This window comes from Notamacropus eugenii, chromosome 6 (assembly GCF_028372415.1).
Source record: "Notamacropus eugenii isolate mMacEug1 chromosome 6, mMacEug1.pri_v2, whole genome shotgun sequence".
In the NCBI taxonomy this organism is placed as follows: Eukaryota; Metazoa; Chordata; class Mammalia; order Diprotodontia; family Macropodidae; genus Notamacropus; species Notamacropus eugenii.
This window is the reverse complement of record NC_092877.1, coordinates 7,463,683-7,488,221: the sequence shown is the minus strand read 5'-3', so window position 1 is coordinate 7,488,221 and position 24,539 is coordinate 7,463,683. Positions and strand designations below refer to the sequence as shown.

Sequence of the window (24,539 nt, the reverse complement as noted above, 5' to 3'; positions counted from 1 at the left end):
GCGGGGAGGGTAAAGGTGCTTTAGTCTTAGCAGTGACCCAGTCAGTTGGCATTTCTTAAGGGCCTGTCGTGTGCCCAGCACTGGGAGTACAGTAACAAAAATGAAACAGCCCCTGCCCTCAGAGATGCTTTATTCTATTGAGGGAAACAACATCTCTATGTAGAAGTGATAGGTAAAAAAAAATAGACTGAATACTGAACAGATACGAGGTGACTAAGGCTGGGGAGGGCAGGAGTAGTTGTGGGGATCTGGAAAAGCCCTGGGTGGAAGGTGGCCTCGGGGTGGCGTCCTCCCATGGGCCCACGTTACAAACCAGGGAGAAGCCAGCCTTGGGTTTTTGGGTTTGTTCCCCGTTCATTTTAAGTGCTTGCAGTCGGGGAAGAGATTTCACAAGTCCAAATGGTGTGAAAACAACTTGTGGGATTCACTGGCTGTGTGGTGGATCCTCATGTAATGAGACCCAGAATAGACTGAGATGGCACCGCCTACACCCACTTTGACATGAGATTAAGCGAGCAACGTGTTGGATTATCATCTCAATATTTCTTTGCGCCCCCCACTCCCACCCCCTCTCTCCATCCTTCGCCCCCTCACAGGCTCGGATTCTGTTTTCCCTGCTGGTGCCCCTGGCAAACCAATTGCCTGCTCTTGGGTTCCTGCTGCCACCTAGTGTCCCCATTCTCAACTACAGTGGACTTGCCTCTTGCAAGAGCTAGTGGGTGCACAGTGTGGTTTAGGGAGAGTGTTTTTTAAGCAAGCAACAGTTGGGCTTTGCTAGATTTCTGAAGAATATTCCAAAGGGACACCTTGTTACTGGAAGAACCAACCCTTCTATATTCAGCATGGGAAATGGCGTCTGGCCAAGTCTAGATTGGTATGGGAATAGGGAGACCAGGGTTCGAGTGCCTGCTGTGTCATGAACTAGCTGTGTAACCACTTGGTCTGTTGTGGCCTGATTTTTCTCATCTTTTAAATGAGGAATGTTAAAAATAACCCAGACAACGTTTTAAGCTCTTTAATTCTTGTCATAGTTATTGAACTTTGAGAATGTATAGGGTTTTTGGACATGGCCGACATGGGAATTTGTTTTGCTTGACTAAGCTTATTATTACAAGGGGGAAGGGAAGGCAGAAAAAAGAAAGTAAATACCTCCAAGATTCACATAGTAGGACTTGTTGAGCTTGCCCCAACACTTGTATGTTATTTGTGAAACCATAAGCACCATTAGGTGTTTGTGAAATGCCTACTAACCCTGTAAGCTGAGGTGGTTACCTGCAGGCCAGCTCAGCCACATCAGAGAAGGGCCTCTTCCTAGGCTCACCACAGCCAGTGTTGTTTTTGGTTTTGTTTTTGTTTTTTTTTTAAGCATGGCAAATTGGGATAGTCACCTGCCAAGTTTATAGAGCTACTGCCATTGGCACAGTTGGGCAGAGTGCCCACACAGGTGAAATCACACATCCTTGAAGTTAGGATCATTGATTTTAAACTCAGAGACCATGTAGGTTAGCCCTCTTCTTTGATAGATGAGGAATGAGGCCCAGGGAGGTTGAATGAGCTGACCCAGGCTGACCAAGGTGCCAAGCTGAAGTGTGTTGAAGGGCTTCTGATTCTGAAGACATTTCAAAAGGAGGAGATGTTTTCCTGTAGGTCTAGCAGAGGAACCTGGTAACATGCATAAAAAAGTTCTGGGTTTAGGGGGAGCAAGACAGTGAGAATGATTTGACTGCATAAAAAGGGAGGGAAAAGGTGTCAATCTGTGGAGCAGGTTTTGAGGGTAGGGAGGGAGTCACCACTCAGCAGGTAGAGGAAAGTTCTCCTTGTGCTGTTTGCGTGAGGGAGATTGACATGAGGATGCTTTTTCACAAGAACCATTCAGGCTGCTGGGATAGCCTTCATGTTGACCCTTTGAATCAGCACCCTACATTTACATATGACAAAACGAAAGCAAAGAGACACTGTGAGGTGGGGCGTTTTCCCTGGTTTGCGCCTTGGCCGCATGGCCTTTGTAATGGACCTGTAGTCTAGCTCTGTGTAGTGTGGTATGGGTATAACTCTTCCAAAGCTGAATTCAGAGACTATATTTGGAAGAACCCTTTTTAGTGACTAAAATTAAAGTCTACTTAGACTAGAAGTTCTTAACTTCTCCTATTCCTTAGTAAAGTAGCCTTGATAGCATTTTTTTCTTTTGTCATTCCTATGGTTGTTGACTTCTAGGCAGGGTTCTGTCCAAAGAATTTTACTCTCCTTTTGCAAATAAATTCTGGAGAGCCTGGATCCAAGTGACTTTCATAAGACTGATTGAAAACCATTTCTTGGGGTTCCTCCAAGTATTCTGGTTTGGGGATATTGGCACCACCAGCAGCTTAATGTTTATAGTTTACAGTGGGTTCAAATTCCCACTCTTTTGCTTAGCTGTTTGTGTGACCTTAACCTCAGTGGGCCCTAAACTTCTTCATTTTTAAAAGGGATATTGATCCCTGAGGGCCACTTGAACTCTACGTCTCTGATCCTGGGTTTCCCCATCTCATTTGTAGGAGACAGAGTTGGAAGAGGTCTAGATTTGGGTTCAGATCTTGGCTGTACCACTTAGTGGCTATTTGACTTCAGGAAAGTCACTTCTGTAGGCCTGTTTCCCCCAGTTATAAAATGAGAGGGTTGGACTGTGGATCGCCAGGGCTTCTGCCTATCTTTGACTAGTTATCTATGATCCTTTGATCCTCACAGCAGTTCTGAAAGGTAGGTGATCATCATCCTCACTTTACAAATGAAGAAACTGAGGTTTAGAGATCTCAGGTGTCTTTCCCACCAAGATTAAGGCAGGTTGCAGACTTTTTTCTGGCTTCCTCCATCATGCCATGCTGAGTCTTTTAGTACTACTGCTGTTGCTACAAACAGGCTTCCCTGACATGATTTCCTTTACCAGCATTCAGCTTACTATTTCGTTGTCTTTTTATCTGGTTAAACTTTCCTTTTTTCTAATAATTCTGTTCATGAAGTTTTGTTTAGACTTCTGTTAGTTACTCCTGCTCTTAATTGATATTCTGTGAATGTGGTCCTAGATGAAGTTAGAGGGGATCCCCTACATGCTGTTGCCCCCAAACTACGTACAAAAAAGTCATTCATACATGAAACCAGATCCCACTGGGAGGAGGAACCTTGCTTGGCTGACAACACTAACCGTTGTTCACCCCATTCCTGGGGGTCTAACTGCCTGTTTTCAGTCAGTCAACATTTATTAAGCTCCTGCCTCTGTGCTAAGCCCTGTCACGTTTCACTTCATATCAGATTTCTAAGGAACAACTTAGCAGTGTTAGTTGGGGCGTGGGGGATAGGGTACCTATGTGTAGGGTGGTTTTGTGTTTTAACAGTGAAGTTCAGTAAGTGAGGTAAGTGAAGCACAAATCGAGAATGTAATTGATAATCCAAGAATCTGATGGTTGTTTGAAAGAGTGTTAAGTTCTTTGGTAAAAGACGCTCCAAAGACAGATATTTGCATTTAAGGATAAAAAAGTAAACCCTGAATTTCATCCTACGTAAGGAGCCTATTTCTGCATTGAACATTAGAGGAATAGAGTAATTACAGCAAGGATTAGCTTGCTAGGTCTATCTGAGGTTCCGTTATGTGTTGTAAACTTGAGGGGCTCTTTTTCATTTCATCATTCTCAAGGCTCTAACCACACATGGCAGCAAAACAACAACTAATTCTTTGTCTTATTTCAGTGAACAATGTGGGAGCGTCATATGAGTATCCTGAATACTTTTTGGACATTCCAGACCTGGATAATGTAAGCTATTTTTAAAATATCTCTAAAAACAAATATTTTAAAGTCTCTCCAGTGGTAGGACAGACAGTCAAGCTAGCATTAGCATGGAAGGAATGATTTCCTGATGTGGGTATGCTTTTCCCTTAAGTAAGACTGTGTAAGTATGTCAGTGAAAGGACTGCTCATTTGAAGTCTTGGGGAGCTTTCAGAGCATGTTGCTCCGTGCTCGTATGTTTTTTCGGGTTAAGGTAACTCTTGTAATATGTGTTTGTGTTGAAGACCCTCTGAAGCCAGTGGTTCTTGAAGGGGGTGGAAGTTAAACTTCCAGGCCCATGCATGTATCCTCGTTTCCCCACTCTTCCTGAGGGATCATCACATCACAAGTCACGTGTCAGAGAAGCGCTGTTGTAATTGTGCATTTTAATTTGAATGAGAGCATGACGAGAGAAAAGGGACCTCTGAGGCCACCAAGACAGCCTGCCCCTCCATTTTACAGAGGAAGAAACTGAGGCCCAGGGAGTTTTGTGGAGTTAACTGATGTTACACAATTTGGACTTAAGAAAACACCGAGTGCTCTGTAGTGGAAGCTGTCCTGGCTGTGGCATTAACCCGTGGCTGAGTCCGCTATAACAGTGAGTGGCATTGGGACTTTGTTCCACCTCTCCTTACCACACTTGGCCGTAATGATGCTGGTTCTACTGACTTCCCATGCAAGGTAGTTAGTTGTGAGGTAAACACTTTGTAAACCATAAAATAATGCAAAAATGTGACTCCTTAGGACCCTTTATTTCTGTTCTCATTTCTTTCTGCCCTCGTGTTGAGGACTTCACATCCTTGACAAATTTCAGGACATCTTTCCTACCTTCAGTAGATCTGTAATGTCAGTAGTTACTTCTAAACAAGCTCCTTGGAAAGTAATGTTTCATTTTTTTTTTTTGGCAGACTATCAGTAAATTGATAAACGTTAACATCTTCTCTGTTTGTAAGGTAAGTGGCTTCTTAATACAAGTTTTTAATTTAAGTTCTTTTACCAAACAGTGAGAGATCTCAGCTTGTTCATGACAACCCATTGTCACTGACAGGTAGATAAACCATTGAACCATGCCCTCAGAGATCTTTGCTTCCCGCTGCTCTGTTGAAATGTGGTCAGAGAATGCTAGTTAATTTTAATATTAGTCCAAGTATCTATATTCAGGAAGGCAGATCTCCTGAGAAACATTCTAGTTGACATACCAGTGCAAAAGAAAAGAAATTATTTAAGTTATTCACATCATGGCCCAAAGGAGCCCATAACCAAGGGGCTAACCAGTGTTAGTAATGTTTGGGCTATGAAGGCCATGGGGACCAGGCTTGGGCCGAAGGCCAAAGAGAACTGTGAAATGAATATCCCTCCTTTGGACTAAGGACTTGGAGCTGGGGGAGCTACAGAGGACAAAGAGGGGGTCAGTCACTGGGCTCCCTCATGTGCAGGCTAGCGAGGCCCTTGCTACACGTTCTGATGGCAGATAAAGTGATCTCTGGGTAGGGCAGAGGGCTAGCCCCCAGGGACCCAGAAATGGCCTCTGCCCTTGTCCCCAGAGAGCTTACCACCACGGATTATTGAGAATGCCAGTGAGACCTCATGACATTGGCATCATGGGAGAGAATCTGGTTCCAGATTTATACAAAATCCAGCCCTTTAACCATCTTTGAGTGTGTGTTTGCAGGTTGATGTTCCACTAAGGCATAGTTGACAGCCTCTGAGAGAATGCTCACTTGTGGTTCATGGGCTGATGTGCCTGCCTGAAGCTGGGTAGGCTGGTCTTCCAGCGAGCAGCTTCCAGAGCCTGTGCACTGTTGGCCTGGGCTTGGAGACCTGGAGGCTCCTGCCATGCCAGGAGGTTGTATTGGAGGAGGATGTGGGGGGAAGGAAAAAGGCAAGTTGTGAAGTCCTGTAGTGCTTGAAGGTAATAAGATTGTAACGCCTCATTTAAACAAAGGTCTGCTGCACATGCGGTGCCTTGGAGTCAGGCATCTCAAACCATGGCCTGATTGCTGGTGTGGGATAGGAGGGTGCGCCCCAGCTCTCTCCTGTTTTCCCACTGAATAGATTATCTAGTGCCTGGGAATCTGGGATCTGAGATCTGTTAGGATTTATGGCCTGTGAACTGCCTTCTCTCTGCAATCTTGACACTGGACCTGCAGATGCCCCAGGTGACCGACTCCAGGAAGACCATGTGGATGCTGTGGGCTTACAGTCAGAAACCCTGAGCCACCAGCATCCAGGTTGCTGTTATTATCTCTGTTTTCCGATGGGGAAACATCAGAACTGAGGTGACTGGCCCTGGCTGATGTAGCTGCCAAGTGTGCAAGGCTGGATTTGAACTTGGGTCTTCTTGACCCTAGGCCCAGTACTCTATCCATTGTGCTCCCTCCCTGCCTCTAACAGTTCAGCCAACGTATCCTTGTTCCTCACACCTAGCTCTCCCTCCCATCCCCTTGCCTTTGCTCAGCCTGTCCCTCATGCCAGGAATGCCCTTTCAGAATCTCCATGGCTCAATGCCAGCACCACCCTTTCACATGAAGTTTTCCCTCATTGCCACCCTGCCCTTCCTTCCCCAGCCTCTGCTGGTGCCTCTTCCCCCCAAACAACTTTGGGTTGATTTTATATGGTTCTCTGTGTACTTACAGACACATTTCCTCCCCTAGGACAATGTAAAGTTCCTTGAGGACAGGGGCCACTTCATGTTTGTCTCTGCATTTCCAGAGTTTAGCACAGAAAGCTCCTGATGAGTCCTTTTTCCTTCCTTCATTTATTCATTTGTATCTCTGCTGCTTTGTACACAGTAAGCTCCCAGTCATTTCCATTCATTCGTTCATATCTCCAGCGCTTAACATTCAGGAAGAACTTTTTAAATGAATGTTTGTTTGTTGATTGACTGGTAACTGTCCCTTCCGAATGTGCTGTTGGGTGGGGCCACAACTTGCGGAGGAGGGCTTGTTGTGTGGTCAAATAAGAGAGCTGGGGGGCAGTGCTCCGTGCCATGGTGGGGTAGGCACAGGGACCCCAGGGCAAAGCAGGTGATGACTGAACCCACATGGGGGCCTGAGCAGTCATCTGGACTGTCCAATTCTTCAGCGTTGAATGATCATACTGGGGCACATGATTTTATTTTAGGGAAGACTTTAGCACAGTCTTGAACATAAAAAGATTTTAAGTGTGCAGCTTACCCTCCTACCAGAAAAAGGACAGGGTACCAAATGAACAGGATCTGTCTTCTTTACATCTTTATCCTGTGGGTAAGCAGCTCCCGCAAAGGCTGCTTTTGAGAAATTAATTCTGTACTCCCATCTTGTCCCTCGCAGCCTTAGAGTTTATGTTGCAGTTCTTGTACGTATGAAATATGTGTTTACTGAGGGTGCTCTTAGTCTGGCAAAAGGCGTGGAATGTGCCATCGGAGCACCAGCAGAGGGAGCCCTTTGGCAATTCACCATGGGAGCCTTGGACTGGTCAGGGAGGAATTGCCCAGCAGTTGGCTCCTGGGTGTTTCAGAGAAATGCAAGTCAGGCTCCGTCCCTTTTGTGGTTTTAAGGTGATTCCCACAGGAAACAAGGACATTGCAGTACCATATTACTTTTTTCTAAAGAGATGTTTTTTGCATGTGATACTCAGTATCATGCTTCCTTTTAATTAATTTTGAAATCAACCCTTTGATCCACTGGGATGGGCATTTTGGAATCATCGGGGACATGTTTAGCCTTGAAAGATCTGTTCAGTGGTCGTTTTGTCAACTGCTGTAGACATAACTAGGTAAATGATGACTGGTCCAAATCCGTAGGAAGAAGGGTTCATGTGGGAGCAAAAATATGGCAGAACCTCATTGGAAAAGTTAGGGGATGTCCACAAATCTGGCAGATGCTGACATTTTGGGGTAAGCACACTATTTGGTAAAAACTTAAGCAGTAACACCTTGAAAGGTCTTTGTATATGAAATGGCTAAGTTTTAGGAAAAAATCAATTGTGCCACACTATGTTACCTTGTTAGAATAGTGTCTATTTTGGTAATACCATACATGGATTATTTTTGTATCCGCTTAGAGTTTTCAAATGAAAGATTTGGGGCTCAAAAATGATACTGTATGGAGAGTGATCTGTAATGGGTACACACACACACACACGCACGCACGCACGCACGCACGCACGCACGCACATGTCAGGTGTCAGTGTGGCATGAGGACATGAGGCATCAGTCTTGTTCTGCCCTGCCTTGCCTACTTACTTAACCCCTCTGAGCCTCAGCTTCCTTCTCCACACAGTGAAGATTTGATCATCGCACTTGCTTATCAGGGTTGTTTCAGAAAGCCCTTTATAAACCTAAAGCAGTATATATGTGTGATTTGTCACAAATAAGCTATAAATACGAACTATTTTTAGTATTGCCAGTTAGTAGTAAACATCGTGGTCCTGCAGACACAGCTCCTGAGGGGCTGCAGGGATGCAGGGATGCACATGATGTTCTGGTGCTACCACTGGTCTAGTGGGTTTTTGCTTAATTCCAGGGTGGGGTCAGTATGGGGTGTGGAAAGGTGAAGAATGGTGAAAACTCTGCCCAGAAGCATCTGTGTTGTAAAAATAGAAACCATCCAAAAACACATTTTAAGTAATTAGCATGTTGTTTTTCTCCTTTAAAAGCGGGTTTCTTTTCTACATATGATAAACTGGGATTTCACCGCAGGAGGTCTATGACAATCCTAGGGGGCTTTCTAAGGAAATACAAACTGGGGCATGAAAAATGTTCTCTGTTTTATAGAGTGTAGGGGAAAATTTTCTTTCTTGAATGACATGGGGCGGGGTCTTTGGGGGAGGATTGCTTGTACCACAAAGACTTCCAATAGCTACACAGGGAACAACAAAGAAGCACTTGGCTGTTCACCTGAGGATCTCAAAGCACCTTACCAACTTGATCTAATTAAGCCTTCCACCCCCTGTGCCAATATGATGTTGGCCTCACAGATGTGATTCTAAGAATTTCTAATCAAATTGTGCTCCCAGTAACACAGAGCTCAAATTATGTCGCTTTCCTAAGGTAATGTGCGTTGGATTACTGTGGTGTGACTTCCAGGAGAGCTGCTGCCATATTACTGCCAAACGTGTACTGTAACACGCTTATTACCTGGTTGATTTCAATCACTATTATAACAGGATTTTTAAAATCACTTCGTAATGAATCCACTTCCCAAGTGGTTAAAAGCACTTACTTCTTGATTTCAAAATGGCACAAGTCTCTTCTTATTTGTTTGAAATGGGATAGTGTTTTTAACAGTTAGGCATCCTGTTTATTTGGAGTGGGAAAATGCCTGGTTTGCCCTAAACTTGTGTGCCCAGGAAGTCTGGGGTCTGATGCGCGTCATTCAGGCTGTTGGCGAATTACTTAGCAGAGGAATGTTAAAATGGCACAGTAGACCCACACAAGTCATTGGTATCACCCCATTTTGCTAACGCACATACTCTGATTTATACATATACATTTATACACACCCTGAACTGGCTGGCACATCTGTGGTAAAGCTCCACCTTTGAGTGAACTCATCGATTAGGGACAAAAGAGAAGTGATTGCTTCATATCAGTGTATTTTTGAACTGAATATCTCCACAAACACGAGTAAAAGGTTGCTGCTGTTGAACCTGCTCTTTTTCCTGTGCTATCAAGGAATCACAGCATTTCTGTTAAAATGGAATCTCAGCAGCCATCCGACCCAATACATAACTCAAACATGAGAGCACCCCCAAGAAGGGGTCATCCATCCTTTGTTTGAACACTGCCAGTGTGGTGGGGAACCTGCAGCCTCCCAACATAAGGCCATTTGTTCTTCTGTCCCAAATATGTCTCATTGCCACCTGTTACTCCTCCTGCCCAATATTCCTCATGGTTTTATTTGTAAAGGTCATTTCTTAAACTCAGGCATAAGACTGACTTTCCATTTATTACATTTCTTAGATTTGGCCCAATTTCTTAGCCTTTCATAACAGTCTTTTTAGCTCCTAATTCTGTCACTTAGTATATTAGTGAGCCAGCTTTGAGTCTTCTGCAGATTGGACCAAAATGCCTACCACTGATGCCTTTATCTAAATCATTGACAAAAAACATTGAACCACAGAGGGCCAACCAGTTCCTTAGGGCACTGCCCTGGAGGCCAGGCAGTCCAAAAGCTCTTCTGAAATTCCTACAAAAGCCAGACAATGTGCTAAGTGCAGGCACCCCAAAGAAGGGCAGAAGATAGTCCCTGCTTGCAGTCTAAGGTGGGAGACAACATGGAAAAAACTGTAGCAACAAATTACATGTGGGATAAATTGAAGCTGATCAATGGAGGAAGGATAGTACTATTAAGGAGGATTGAGAAAGCTTCCTGTAGGTGGTGGAATTTGTGCTGGGACTTGAAGGAAGCTGAGAGGAAGAGGGAGAGAATTCCAGGCATGAGGGACAGCCAGAGAACATGAACAGTTAAGAGATGGATTGTCTTTGGTGAGGAACAACCACCAGGCCATTGTCACTGGATTTCAGAGTCTTTGGAGGTAAGGAGTAAGAAGACTGGAAAAGTAGGAGAGGGCCAGATTAGGAAGGGCCCTGATCACCAGAAAGAATTTTATATTTGATTCTGGGAGAGGGAGCCCCTGGAGTTTAATGACTTCTTTAAGTATGGCCGTTCACCTGATGCCAAATCTAAATATACTACCATCCAGTGAACATCACTCCATTTTTTCCACAAAGCATGAGATACTTCTACTAAATGTTTTTTTAATTCAATTTTATGTTTAGATTTTCATTCTTTCACCTTTCCCTCCTTCCCCATTGAAAAAGCAAGAAAAATAAAATCCATTATCAACATATAGAGTCAAGCAAAACAAATTCCTATGTTGACCATTTCAAAAAATTTATATATCATTCTGTACTCCTGAGTCCATTACCTCTCTGTCTACTAAATGGTAAATCGAAACTGTTTCTCTTTTACCCAGGAACCTTGAGAGTCTTCAGTGGCCATCCCTTGAGTAACTACTTTAAGAGGTCTATTCATTGAATGACTGTATCTTACTCAAAGTGAGAATCTCAGAAGACCTTAGCCTAAAATAGCCAGGGTCTCTCATTGCATCCTGGGACACCTCAAGTCTTCCTGATGAATATCTAACTACTGGACCCAGATGGCTCTGGAGGAGAAAGTGGGGCTGATGACCTTGCACAGCCCTCCCTCCCTTAAATCTAAGTCAACTGCAAGTCATGTCATCCTCTTGATGTCATGGTCCTCTTCGAGAACAAAGGACAGACTGACATCTGGTGGGCTCTCGTGTCTCTGGTGGGCCTCTGGAGCTGCGGTCAGTCATTGTGTTGGCCAGTGTTCTTAAGTTTTTTGTCTTTATAATTCCCTAATTGATGGGCACTCTCTTAGTCTCCAAAACTTTGCCACCACACAAAAAACTGTGTACGTATGAGCCCTTTGGGGTAGAGACCTAGCAGCAGTGTCACTCAGTCAAGCTACACCGTTCAGTAACTTCGGGGGCGTAGCTCTGCATTGCTTTCCAGAATAGCTGGAGCACATCACAGTTCCAGTCCCAGTACCCCCAGCACACTAGTGCACCTATTTTCCAACGGCCCTGCCAGCTTTTATCAAATGCTTTTATAAGATCTAAGTAAACTGTTCCTGTAGCATTCCCCTGATTTACCAGTTTGGTAACCCTGTCAGAAAAGGAAATAAGGTTGGTCAGGTCTAAATGTTCTTGATGCCATGTGGTGTTGGTCACCGCTTCTTTGCTACACTGTTCACTAGCCATCTCTTTAGTAATGTGTTGTAGAGTTTTACAAGGCACCGAAGTCAAGCTTGCCAGCTTGTAGTTTACAGATTTCTTCCTCTTTGCCTTTCTCCAGTCCTGCGGCACCTCCCCCATTCTTCACGATCTTTCAGATGGCACTGAAAGTGGTTGAGCATTCTCATTTGCCTTTTTTTCATTACCCAAGGAGATAAGTTATCTGAGCCAGCTAACTCCATTTCATCAAGGAAGACTAAGCATTCTCTTACCACTTCCTTATTTATCTTGCATCTCTGCTGCCTTTCATCCATTGTCTTTGGCAAAGAGCTTTTCAAGCAGACCGTGCCTGGCATCGGCAGCAGGTAGAGCCTATGTCTGATGGAGCTTATTTGTCACCATTTCAGTCAGGTCAGATAGGATGCCTCTTGTGAAGCAGTCAGTAAACATTTGTTACGCATATACTATGTGCAGGGCACCCATGTAGTAGGAATATAGGTACAGAAAGGAGGCTGTTGGATGGGACATTCTTGTCTTTAAGGAACTTACATTTTAATAGAGGGGAGAGGAGCAGGCAGTATAGAGCTCAGAGAGGGCAAGTGGTCAGGGACAAGAGGTTTGATCTTGGCAATCACAGAGATTATAAGTGACTCCCTAGGGCAGCTGAGGATTTGGGGCCAGTAATATAGGTTGGATTGAATGGCATGTTAGCCACGATGCAGTCTGATCGCTTTCTGGTATAAATAAAATGTTTGTGATAACTTAATTAAAATGACTTACGCTACAACTTTATGATGAAGGGACGATAGTGTAATGTGACCCTAGCCAATCTTTTGCCAGATCTTGTTGGTGTTTCCTTGAAACATTTCCTCCTACATACCTCGCTCTTCTGATGCTGCACGCCAGGCGCGATGCAGGCTCTCACTGGCTCATGCCTAGACTATAGCTGCTGGTTGATTTCCTTGCCCAAAATCTCTTTTCACTTCCACTCATTTTCCATCTAGCTGTCAAATTAATCTTCCTAAAGTACAGGTTTGACCATGTCAATTCCCTGTTTAATAAACTCCAATGATTCCTTCTCACCGCACAATCAAATATAAAATCTCTTGGCATTCAAAGCCCTTCATAACCTACTGCCTGCCCTGCGCCCTCCCCCCCCCCCCCCCCCCCAGTTTCTTACACCTCACTCCCTCATGCCCCTTTCCCATGTACTGTCGTTGACCTTCTTACTGTTTCTTGCACCTGACACTCCATCATCTGCTAGGTGAGCATTTTGCTCGCTGTCCCCTGTCCCTGGAATGCTCCTCCTCTTCACCTACCAAGTCTTTCAAGTGCCAGCTAAACTCTCCCTTCTACAGGCAGCCTTTTCCGGTCTTCTTTGTGATGCTGGTGCCTTCCCTCTGAGAATTGTCCCCAGTACAGCTTGTTTGTGCAGAGTTGTTTTCATGTTGTCTCCCCATTAGACTGCGAGTTCCTCGAGAGCAGGGGCCCTTGCTTTGTATCCCTAGCACTTAGCACAGCATCTGGTTTGTAGTGGCCACTTAATCCATGCTTCTTGACTTGACTTCTGACTTCCAGGGTCTTCCTCTTTCTTGTCCAGCACGGAGCCTCTTGAGTAAAGACAAGCTACTTAAAAAGTAGGAAGTGAGTTCCATAACATGTATAGCCTTTCTCAGAGATTTTGATGTTTCAATTATTTTTAGTATCGGACTATCAAGGCAAAGTAAATTTAGTATTAGAATCTGCATATGAAGGCAATGAATGATAAGGAAGAAAAATCTGTTTTTCGCTTGATGGCTCTTTGCCACCAAATTAACCATTGGTGAGTGTTTAGCTCACCAGTCTTGGAAGCTCCTAGGCTTGTAGCTTGAGCCAGCTCTCTGCCTTCTGGAACATCCTCTGCTTACCCGTGGTGAGCCATTACAGACCATATCTGTTATTGGGTTTTCTTAGTATTTGGACTTTGATCAAGTGTCTTCTTGATAATGCTGGAACTTGCCTACAGGCAGGACCCTACCATTTTCCAAGTGCCAACTTTGTCTGGGGTCCACAAACTTGTTTGTTTTTTGTTTTGTTTTTTTTATTTTGCTAAATGTTTCAATCCTTTCTAATCTCGGGTATTTTATTATATGCATTTAAAAACATTGTTTTGAGCAAGGATCTGTGGGTTTCTCCAGAGGGGTCCTGGACACCGTGCTGTAGTGCATACTAAGGAAACACTATCATCTCCTCTATGAATTGTTAGTCAAATATAAAAAAATTAAATTATTATTAAAAATCATCCATTTTGAGCCTTAGGAGATAGGTTGGTGAGTTTCTGTAGTAAAGCCAGTTCCAATAGTGGTGGGCAATGTGGAGTTGTGGCTGAATTGAATAAATTCTCGTTGCAGTAGTAGTGAATGAGAGCCCGATTCAGATCTCAGGTCATTCCACTGAGTGACCCTAGGCAAGACATTTAACCTCTCAGTGCTCTCACTGCTTCTCCAAGGCTGTACGTTGCCCAGGAGGGGCTAAGTCCTCACCAAAGAGTTCCCTGTGTCATTTCAAACCACAGGGCAGAGTCCTGTCCTTGGTGGCTGGTCTTCTAGAGGTGAGCCATTCCACAGTGAGCTCAGCCTTTCTTCAGGGAGGAAATTTAATTTTTAAAATATTTATTTTGAAGACCTAACATGGGCAAAGCACCAAGGATGAGAGATAACGTAATCCCTGATGATGAGGAACTCACTGGAGGTGTCTTCTCCCTCTTTCTTCCCCCGCCCCCTCCAAAAATAGATGCCATTGTTGGCCGAGGTGCTCATAGACTTTCCAGCTTTCTCAGAGCATGCACTAACAATGTGACCTCCATGTTGTGAGGAGGCTAATGGGGGAGGGCGGACTCCGTGGTAGATGGTGTGCTGAGCATCAGCACCTCTGGGCCCTCCCAGCTCAAGGCATGCCTGTGGTGTTTGTTCATAGGTGATCATTGCTGAGGAAGTCTTTCAAAACCATGAATTTGAATTTTGGTACTAATAAAGTAGCTGTCATGGGTTTATAACCACTTAATTGTTCTTTTGCATCTTATGTCCAGAGTTTTCTTTCTTTCTGACCAGAACAATAAGATTAATCTTCAGATACTTTAAGATAATCTTAAGATACTGTTGGTGCGTTGCTTTTTGATGGAGTTTTGTGGAAGGGGCCAGCCCCATAAAATAAAGACATTTGGAAGTCTGTGGAGATGAGGAAATCTCAGCAGTGTGAGTGGGCAGTGTGACCGCTTGTGGTAGCACGTAAGTGTCCTTCTCATCAGAAATCCCACCCCATTTCAGAATCTCAAGACCTCCATTAGATTTCAGGCGAGGATAATTGTGTCCTGTCTCACCAGTAGAATTCCGGATGTTATCTGGTTCCTCCTTATGCACTCTTGACACAGCCAAATGCTACATGGTACATAAAAGTAAGCGACGGTGGGGAGAGGCTTTTCAGTTCCCTTCATGGTGGGGGTATGGGGGGTAGCTGTTCTCCCATCTTTGTCCTTTGCTTGCATCCCCAGTCATCACAGATGCTTTGTTTTTCCTCGTTTTTTTGCAGATGACACAGTTGGTGCTGCCCGGTATGGTGGAAAGGTGAGTCATGAGCTCACATACAAATGCTCTATCGACAGAATTCAGTATTATTTATAGGGGAGAATCCTTTCTTTGAAAAATTCATTATGGTGACTAATCAAGCTAGCCTCCATTTTAACTGAAGGAGTGATGCTGAGGTGAGTCACAGCCCTGGCGTGAGTCATCGGCTGGTGGAAGCCTTTTCCACTTGATTCCCTTTCTATTCCCTCTCTCCAGGGCTGTGGTGGCTTCTTTAGACCCAAATTAAAGAGCCTGTCTGAGTCATCCCTACTAACTCAATAACCTGCTCTTTTGAGGGGGTGGTGAGGGTTCCTGGGATGTTCCTGGGAAGAACCTTTGTTCAAGCTGCACACTCCTCTCCATTTGTAACCCAAATCACTAGGGTTTAGTTAGCCAAGACATAATCTTCTGTTTTGGAATTCTGGTGAGGAGAATGGGTGTATGTTATATACAGGCATAATGTGGAATAATTCTAGTAGCTGGAGCCAACCCAGTAAGGAAAAGAACCTGAAAAACGTACTGGTCTCCCCTTGGCCTTAAATGGTGTTTGATCCCACTCTAATGAAGTGGGCTTTACTCTTCTGGGGAATTATATTGTGCAGTCTTAATATTTAAAATATCATACACTATAAGGACAGCATTATGGTACCTCAGGAGAAATTCCCTTTTCCTTTCTTGTGAACACCTGCTTCCCTGCATAGTTGGTGAGGCTGATCATCTGAGGTGACTTGGTAATTCATTGATCTTAGGATATGTTGGCCATCATTGCTGTGTATATGGGATGAGACCTGTCCTCTCCCTGATGGGCTTTGGAATCAGCATAAGACAAATTCGCTTCTGAGTCTAGCTCTAGTCAGACAAAGACAGCATCTGTCATTGAGGCCGTGTGATGACGAGAAAGACGAAGTCTAGATGAAGAAGGCAAGCTCCATCAAACCGTAGAATCAGCCTTAATGAGCAGCTAGAGAGCTTTGTTTCAGCCCAGATAAGACAGGGACACGTCAGAGGCAAAAGGCAGACTCTCAGGTGCTCAGAGTCAAAAAGACCCACATGGGGTTAAGGAGGTCAGTTAGCACAGGATGGTTTGCAGCCCAGAGGAAGAATCTTTGAGGCCACATCATAAAGGCCTTCCTTACCCAAGAGGCCTGTGGAGAGGCTGTTTTGCCCAAGACCTTGATTAGACAAGATCAGGGATCCATGACAGTTGTATTTTAGTATAATTGGTTTCCTTGGTAAGCCTATGTATTTTATTTTGTTTCTTCAGCTGCATTCAGAGAAGAGGTCTGCAGGCTTCAGTAGACGGCTAAATGGACCCATGGCACAAATAGGCTGAGAACTCCTGGTCGAGATGATTGATTTTAGCAGAGAATGATCACATTGCGATCTATGGCCTATCAGTTGACCTCATATTAGAAATTTGAGTTGTCTTTGGAGTAAACGTAATTCCTACCTTGAACAATACTGAGTCACTGGAAACCTTATTTGTTTTCATAGAAGATGCTGTGGTCCTGAGAGGGAAGGGGCTCCCTTGTCTTTAGCTTCATCGTTTTTCAGCATCATCTGGGATGACCCCTTCCATCCCAGCTCTCCTTTAGGCTTTGGCACCAGACACATTGTCACAGCCACTGCCTCTCAGGGTTCTGGGTGTAGAAACACCTACTTAACACAAGCAGACCGGAGGTTTTGAAGAGTAATTTTACTAAGAAACCTAGGTTAAACAACAGAGAAAGCCACAAAAATTGAATGAGCTGGGTGGACTTAGAAACAAGGATGAGCTTTCCTGAGGACAGCTTTCTAAATTGGTCCAAATGTTGGTGGAGGTTGTTTCCAGCAGCATCTCAGGAGCCTGTGGCTTGGTTATCTCTTTGACTCCATCTAGCACAGAAATACTGTAGGCTCCTGAGCCTACTATAGTAGAAGAACAAAAAGGAGGGAGGATATTTGTGGGAGAGCCTGATGACTGTGGCTAGGCCAGGCCAGATCAGATTTGCTGCAAGCTAAGGACCAAGGAGGAATATAGAATACACAGTAAATGCAGTGCATTGGGTTAAGAGGAAGGTGCGACCACACATTTCCCCTTCCACCATCACTTGCTAGGGCAGAGTACTGCCCCCTTCCCCCAGTTTGCTTATATATCCTAAGCCCTTTGCAGCTTGCCACATACCCTGCCTGTAAATGGCATGCTTGATTTGGTAGGAGCTTCTGGAGTGGATGACTCCACTGAGGTGAGAGACGGGGTCCCTTAGTAATGGTCTTTGCTCTTCTCTGCTGTCTTTGGTCAGTTCTGGGTATGAGATAACAACGTCCGGTCCTCCAGAACAACATCACTCAAGCCGCGTCTCTGCAGTCAGACGGTGGTGTTAGTGCTTCAGAAGTAGAAAGTGCATAATTACATGAGAGAGAGGAAGCCTGAGCTTCCCACTTCCCTGCAATTGTAAACATTGTGGACAGCTGGAACCAGGAGATGGTTACCATAGCAACTTGGGAAAAGCTAAAAATAGCCTATTTTCTCCCTTATTGCTTAGGGTGGCGTTACGCCATGTTGTGGGCTGGTGGGGCAGGTAATTCTTCCTCATCTGCTAAATGTTTGCAAACTTGCATCGACAAAGCACTATTTGTGCAGAGTAAGGATTTGGATGCTGAGCTCTCCTTACGTGGCTGACCCCAGAGTTCTTGGCTTCTCCTCTCGATTTGGTGTCTGCATTTATGATAGATGTTTGAGATCTCCACAGGGGGTGTTGACGGAACCTGTCGAAATCGATTTCCATCTCCTGCTTCCACTCAGTAATGTAATGCTTCTTGAAGGCACACATATGTGCTCCCTTCTCAAGGACTGAGACATGCAGCACCTCAACAGAGGCCTTCTAGCATCTGCTCTCCTTCCTCTCATTGGCTTTTAGTCAGTGCCCACATCTTGCTATTCAGTGGCTTTTATTCCCTCGTTCGGAAACCTTTGGTGGCTCCCTATTGCTGATACAGTAAACCATGTAGCCTGTAGTAGCAGCCTTATTAGTCTGCAGTTAAGGGTGCACCCTCTGGCTCCAGCCCACAGTTTGAATCCTGTCTCACAATACCTCTCCTTCACCTACCATCTGTTCTAGACAAGTTGGCCATGCTTGGCCCGTACTCCCTCCTCTATCTCCAGTTCAGCTCACACATTGTCATTTCAATGAACCTCTCCTTATTTCTTCAGCTCCAAGTGTTTTTTCTCTCCTCATATTTTCTTAGAGCACTTTGGGTATCTCATTTGCAACTCTCACCTTTGATGTTTTGTAATGCTCATCTCTGTGCATGGTGCATCTCTCCCCCTCCCCCAACCCCATCCCCCCATACCCTGGTAGACTGTAAGTTCTTTCAGGGCTAGCATTGGGCCATTTTTTGGTTTTCACGTCCTTACCTCAGTAGACATTAGTAGGTTTGCTTTGTGTGTACTGCACTTAGCATGAGTTCCCTCTTTTACAGTACAGACCATGACTCATCCTTGCCCTTCTTACCCATATCCTATAATAAATCTTGCACAAAGGGTTTGCCCAATGGCTTAGGGGCCTTTTTCTCTGTCTTTGGATAGTGTATGGGTGAGTGTCAGCGCAGCTTGCTGGGTGTCTGGCCATCTGCTATTTCTCCTCACTACCGGATCAGCCCACCTCCTTTTCTGATTGTTCCTCTCTGTGATACCTTTTGCAGACATTTTTCCATGGGTAGTACACTCTAGAAGCCTATTTACACATTGTATGTCTTTCTGTTGCCCTTTGAACAGGCCATAGTTTTGATCCCTCAAAGATTGTAACCATTTTGATTTGTAGCCAACCCAAGAAATATTGGTCTGGAAAAGATGGGAGAGTTTCAGGAAAAAGCTTAGGGATCATTGAAAGTGCTGCCCCACTTCCCAAATACGATAGAACTCCCCTACTACTCAATTCTGGGCTCATTTTATTGTTCCAACTGTCATGGATGTCTAAGATCCAAGTACTGATGGACTGCCTCCATGGGCTGTCCTTCCAGCAGCATTTCATAGTTTCAATAATAGGCATTCTTTATTGGAATGGTTTTCTATATGGATAGATTTTGTTCTTGAGTGATGGTGAATCTCATGTGGAGCTTTGGCAGTGTTCCAAGGATTGATGCAGTCAGCACAATGTCACCTACAAACAGCAGAAGCGTCTGACTCACTTCACAGTCTGTGGGCTATACCTCTTCTATTTGGCATCCTTGCTGGACATCTTCCTGAGCAGTGGACAAAGCTCTTGTGAAGCACATCTCCCACTTGGACCTGTCATTGATATTACTAGTCCAAGGACTGTCTGTTATCTCAGTTGCTCAGTCAAGGAATCATTTATGATCCTAACATGGTACACCTGAGGTGTAGGTCCTTAAAACTTTCAATGGTAGGACTAAAGCTAGCCACCCACCACTAGGGGATCTTATGTTCTTCCAAGCCCTTCTGCGACTAAAGAGATCATCCGACTATAGATATTGTTCTGAAAATACTTTGGGCTCACTTCTCATTTGTAGCAACGATGCTGTTTACGTAAGTTCTCAAAGAGTGTGTTGAGATGAGATACTTAGCTTCTGGGTCAGTTCCTAACTAATGCCTCAAAGTTCTTTGGTGATAATAACATCCATAGTTTGGTTATCCCATTTGTTAAGTGTCTTCCTGTCTTTCAGAGATGTTGAGGATTCATTTCTTAATCCCCTGAAGAGTGTTACAAGATCCTCAAAGGCAGATTTGCTTTCATTTTTGTTTTTGTAGCCCCAGCCCTTAGCATAGTGCTTATGTAAAACAGGCATTTAGTATATATTACATGCTTGTTGAGTTGAAGTGAATTTTGTGGCTTACAAAGGTCTTCTCGGTGTGGAGTTAGTTGTTTCGAGCCAGCTTTCTGTTTTTGTGTCCTGTAGTGCTTTCTCCACGATGTACCAGGGGACTGATATTGCCATCTAAATGTGATGATCTTGGTGTCGTTGAAAAGAGTTCTAGTCTCTGCTCTCCAGGAACTTCTAACTTAGTAGGGTTGGTGAGGCGTGCCCGTAGATTACTGTTAGACAAGTTAGAAAATGATGAATCATGCACAGAAGAGGCAAACAGGCTGACCTGCGAGGTTCAAGGAAGGAGGGCAGACATAGCAACATTGGGTGGAAGTAGCATAGAATATGACAATCTGGCGAGTAGTGCTGTGCAGGAGCAGAGTGTGCTTTCTTGGGTGGTGAGTATTCCTTTTCCTACCTTTTCCCCAACTAGAGATTTCCCCCAGCAGAGGCTGGATAGCCATTTGTTGAGGATGTTGTAGGGTATGTTTTTGTTCGGTATGGACTGGACAGAATTGATTCTGAGATCCTTCCCAGTGTAGACTTTCTGTGATGTTGTGACTCAGAGAAGACTTCATAGACGAAGCATCCCTGGAACTGGAAGAGGGAGGATGTTGGCAGATGTGAGGAGAAGTCTATTTTGGGAGGGCGTACGGGGGGCTGTTGAAGAGGGAGAGTGGATGGGCAACGATATGGAGGCAAGAGGAGGTGTCATGAGATTAAGGAACAGGAAGCAGTCCAATTTGGAAAAGTGTTGGAAAGAAAACCAAGATGGTCAAGTGCCTTGAATTCCAAGATAGTAGAGTGCTATTTAATAGGCAGTGAGGAGCCATTGATGGTTTTTGAGCAGGAGAGTGATGTGGTCAGAGCAGTACGTAGAAATATGACTTTGGTAGTACGTGAAGGGTGAGACTGAGACTAAAAGGAGAATCAGGTGTTCTTCCGGATGGGGTTTATTTATCTCCTCTTGTCTTCTTCCCACGGGGATGTGCCAGCAGGGTCTATTTCATTTTTGTCTGTCCAGTTCCTTACCTGTAGGTGCTTAACAGTTATTGAACTGAACTGAAGAGAACTGAAGCAGAGATCGGTTATAATGGTAACAATATCAATGCCACCGTGTCTTGTAGACCACGTTTCAGTTTACAAATGGCTTTCCAGTATTTTACTGGATCTTGATATAGGACCTAGGAGATAAATAGAGTTCAGGCATTATCTCTGTACTGTGACATTTAAAAAGTTCAAAAAACATAATTTCTGAGTAATTAATCACTATTGATAATACTAGCATATTACCAATAAAATTGGTCAATGACACTCTCGAATGCCAAAGATGAATCATGATGCTGGGCTCACGGTTTGTATGCCCTTGGAAGAGTAGGTGGCAGTCAACCCTGATTGGTTAACAATTAATGAGAGAGAATGAATTTTACAATGAGAGGAAGACCTATTCTAAAGAAGCACTGGTTGTGTCATTTAATTCTAAATTGTCCAGCCTTGGGCAGGCTAATCAAAGAATTTATTCCCACCAAAACCTGTGTAGAGTGCAGTAGACTTCCCTTACCCTGGTGGGATCTGTTCAAGATTGAGGAGAAAGTTAATTCAGTCTCATTATCAGCAGTGTCCTTCAGAGACTGGACAACCTACAAGCTTCTGAAAAATCCTGGTCTTAATTCAGTAATTGTTTATTAATTTAAGAGAAATATTCATTTTTCTCCTTGCTCATTAACACAACTGAGGTTCCAGAGAGAATATGACTTAGGATGGTAAATTTTAGATAGCTCTGAGGGAAAATAGGGATTATAAACAGTGGAGACAAGAAAGGGAGTGTGGTGCCAGCACGAGGGACAGTTGGTGCCAAGCCATGAATGTGTGAGGAAAAGCAGGAAGGTGAGCATGGCTGGACCCTGTGCTGAGGAGGAAGAGGAGGGCAGCAGTTCAGCTCAGGATGAGTCAGCATTGTGACCCTGCAATACCTGAAGCTGGTGTTGTCCAGTCATTTCAGTCGTGTTTGCCTCTTTGTGACCCCATTTGGGATTACCTTGGCAAAGATACTAGAGTGACTGACCATTTTCTTCTCCAGCTCATTTACAATGAAGAAACTGAGACAAACAAGGTTAAGTGATTTGTGTGGGGTTATACAGCTAGTGAGGATTTGAGACCGGATTTATACTCAGGTCTTCCTCGCTCCAGGCCTGGCACTTTAAGCAGTATGCCAGGGAGCTGCCCCAAGAAGCTGATGCACCTGAAGTTTCCGTAAGAGAAACAAGACTGGAAAGTGTCATCCAGGATTCATCTCCACAAAAGCTTTTCCAAGTCTCTTCCCTTCTTAAGCTCCCTACACCTCCTCCTCTTTCCTCTCTTCTCCTCTCCGATGAGAATCTTACCTCTTATTTACTGAAAAAGTGAAGGCCGTTCATTGTCAGCTCTTATTCTCTTTATTTCAAGATCCCTTCATATCATCTCCCATTGTCCCCTGCTTCCCCTCTTCTTTTAGGACAACCTTCTATGCATGTGCTTGAACCCTACCATCTTCAGCAGCAGAATGTAGGCACTATCGTCTTCTGCTCTGAAATCTTCAACCTTTTCTTATCATCTGGTTCCTTTTCTACTACTTTCAAACATGCCCCAAGTCTCCCCAATCCTTAAAAAGCCTTCACTAGATATTTTTACTTTGTTCAACTGATGTTTAGATGAACAAGTTTACAGGTAGTTTGATCAAACACTATGTTTTTAAGGGACAAACAGTCAAATACCTGATGATACTAAGTGCAGTATAAAATCCGACAAGATAAACATGGCGTCTACAGGCTCTGTTTTCCCCTATATCTCTCCTATATCTCTTTCCCCTTTTTCAGCCCAACTCCCTAAGACATGTACTGTCCCTGTGCTTCCTCCCCATTCACTTACTTCTCAACCCTTTGTAATCTGCCTTCCAACCTTCTCATTCCACGGAACTCTGTCCAGAGTTAGCAGTTATCTCTTAATTGCCGTTTCCTTTTCTTGGACTTAATCCTTCTTGACCTGTGTGCTGCTTTTGACCCTATTGACCATCCTTTCTTCCTGGCTGCTCTCACCTCTGTGGGTTTTCCTGGTTCTCCTCTGTAGTCCCCTTTTGCTGACTCATCATCCATATCTCACCCCCTAAAATGTGGGTGTGTTAACCTTGGCTTCCATTCTGGCCTTCTTCTGTCTTTCCATTCTCTCTTGGTACTTTCATCCATCCCTAAAGGTTCATATGTCATGTCTAGAAACTTAATTCTCATCTCCCTGTTTAGCCCCAGTCTCTCCTCTGCGAATCACCAGTTGCCTCCTGCACATTTCTAACTGAATTTTCCTGAGACATTTCAGTCTCAACATGTCTAAAACATATCTTTCCTTCTACATCTTCCCAGCTTCCCTTTTTCTTTCAGAAGCACCACCATCGTTCCAGTCATAACCTAGGCATTTTTCTGATTCTCCAACTCGCTGCCACCCCTCCATCCAGTCACTTGCCAAATCTTGCCATTTTAGCTTCCCCAAACCATGACCCCCCTTTCTGCTCTTGCAGCCATTGGTTCTTACCTAGACTTCTGATCAGCAGACTCCGAATCAGATTCCCCACCTTGAGTCTGCCTCCATTTCAGTCTCTCCACTGCACTGCTGCCAGAATGATTTCTTGTAAGCTCGGAGTGACCGTGTCAGCGTCCTACCCAGCCAACTTCAGTGACTTCCTATTGCCTTTAGGACCAAATATAAATTCTTCTGTTTAGTTTTTTAAATCCTCCACAACCTGGCCCCCCAACCTTTACAGCCTCATTGGACAGTCTCCCTCTGTGCTCTGTGATCCAACCAAACTAATCCTCTCTCTGCTGCATCTCCTGCCTCAGTGTCTTTGTCTGTTCAGCCCCTGTGCCTGGAATATACTCACTCCTTAGCTCTATTTTATGGAGTCCCTTTCTTCTTTTAAAATGCGGCTCAAGCGTCATCTTCTGCTTGAAGCCTGTCCTGATCCCTCAGCTGCTAGGCCTCTCCATGACAGATTCCTTGTGTTTAACTACTTGGTGCATATTTGCAATTTGTTAACTTTATATTTATGGTCTTCATTCACTCATTAGTTATTGATTGTAACTTCTGTCTCCTGTTAGTGAACTCCTTGTAAGCAGGTACCGTTGCATCCTTTGTACTGATAGCCCCAGTACTTAGCCTCGTCCTAGAGCCTGGTACATAGTAACTGCTTTAAGAGTTGTTGATTGCCGATTTGTTATGAATCATAGGTTTTTTTTTAATTGGAAAGAACATTAAAGATCAGGTCATCTAGCCTCCTTATTTTATATATGAGGAAATTGAGGGCCAGGGGGAAGGTTAATGACTTGTTCAAGATTCCAAAGTAACCTCATTGTAGAGTGGAGATTTGAACCCAGGGCTCCTGATTCCCAAATCCAGTGTTCATCCTACCGTACCATGGCTTCCTCTTACAATACAGATGCCATACAACAGCAAAAAACCTGGAAGAGAGCACAAGCCTCTTGTCTCAGTGATAAATAAAGGGACTCTGTCTCAGTTTAACCTTGCTTCATCATGAAGGCTTCCTTCCAAAGCCTTCCAAATCAC

General features: G+C 44.3%; 1 protein-coding gene across 1 annotated transcript in view; it reads left to right on the top strand.

Moving 5' to 3' along the window:
- HSD17B12 (hydroxysteroid 17-beta dehydrogenase 12) overlaps nt 1-24,539 on the top strand; it is a 137,222-nt gene that overhangs the window by 92,192 nt on the left and 20,491 nt on the right. The window contains exons 5-7 of the mRNA XM_072618404.1: nt 3,721-3,785; nt 4,707-4,751; nt 15,109-15,143. Coding sequence (XP_072474505.1) covers nt 3,721-3,785; nt 4,707-4,751; nt 15,109-15,143 — 145 coding nt within the window. The remainder of the gene's footprint in view (nt 1-3,720; nt 3,786-4,706; nt 4,752-15,108; nt 15,144-24,539) is intronic.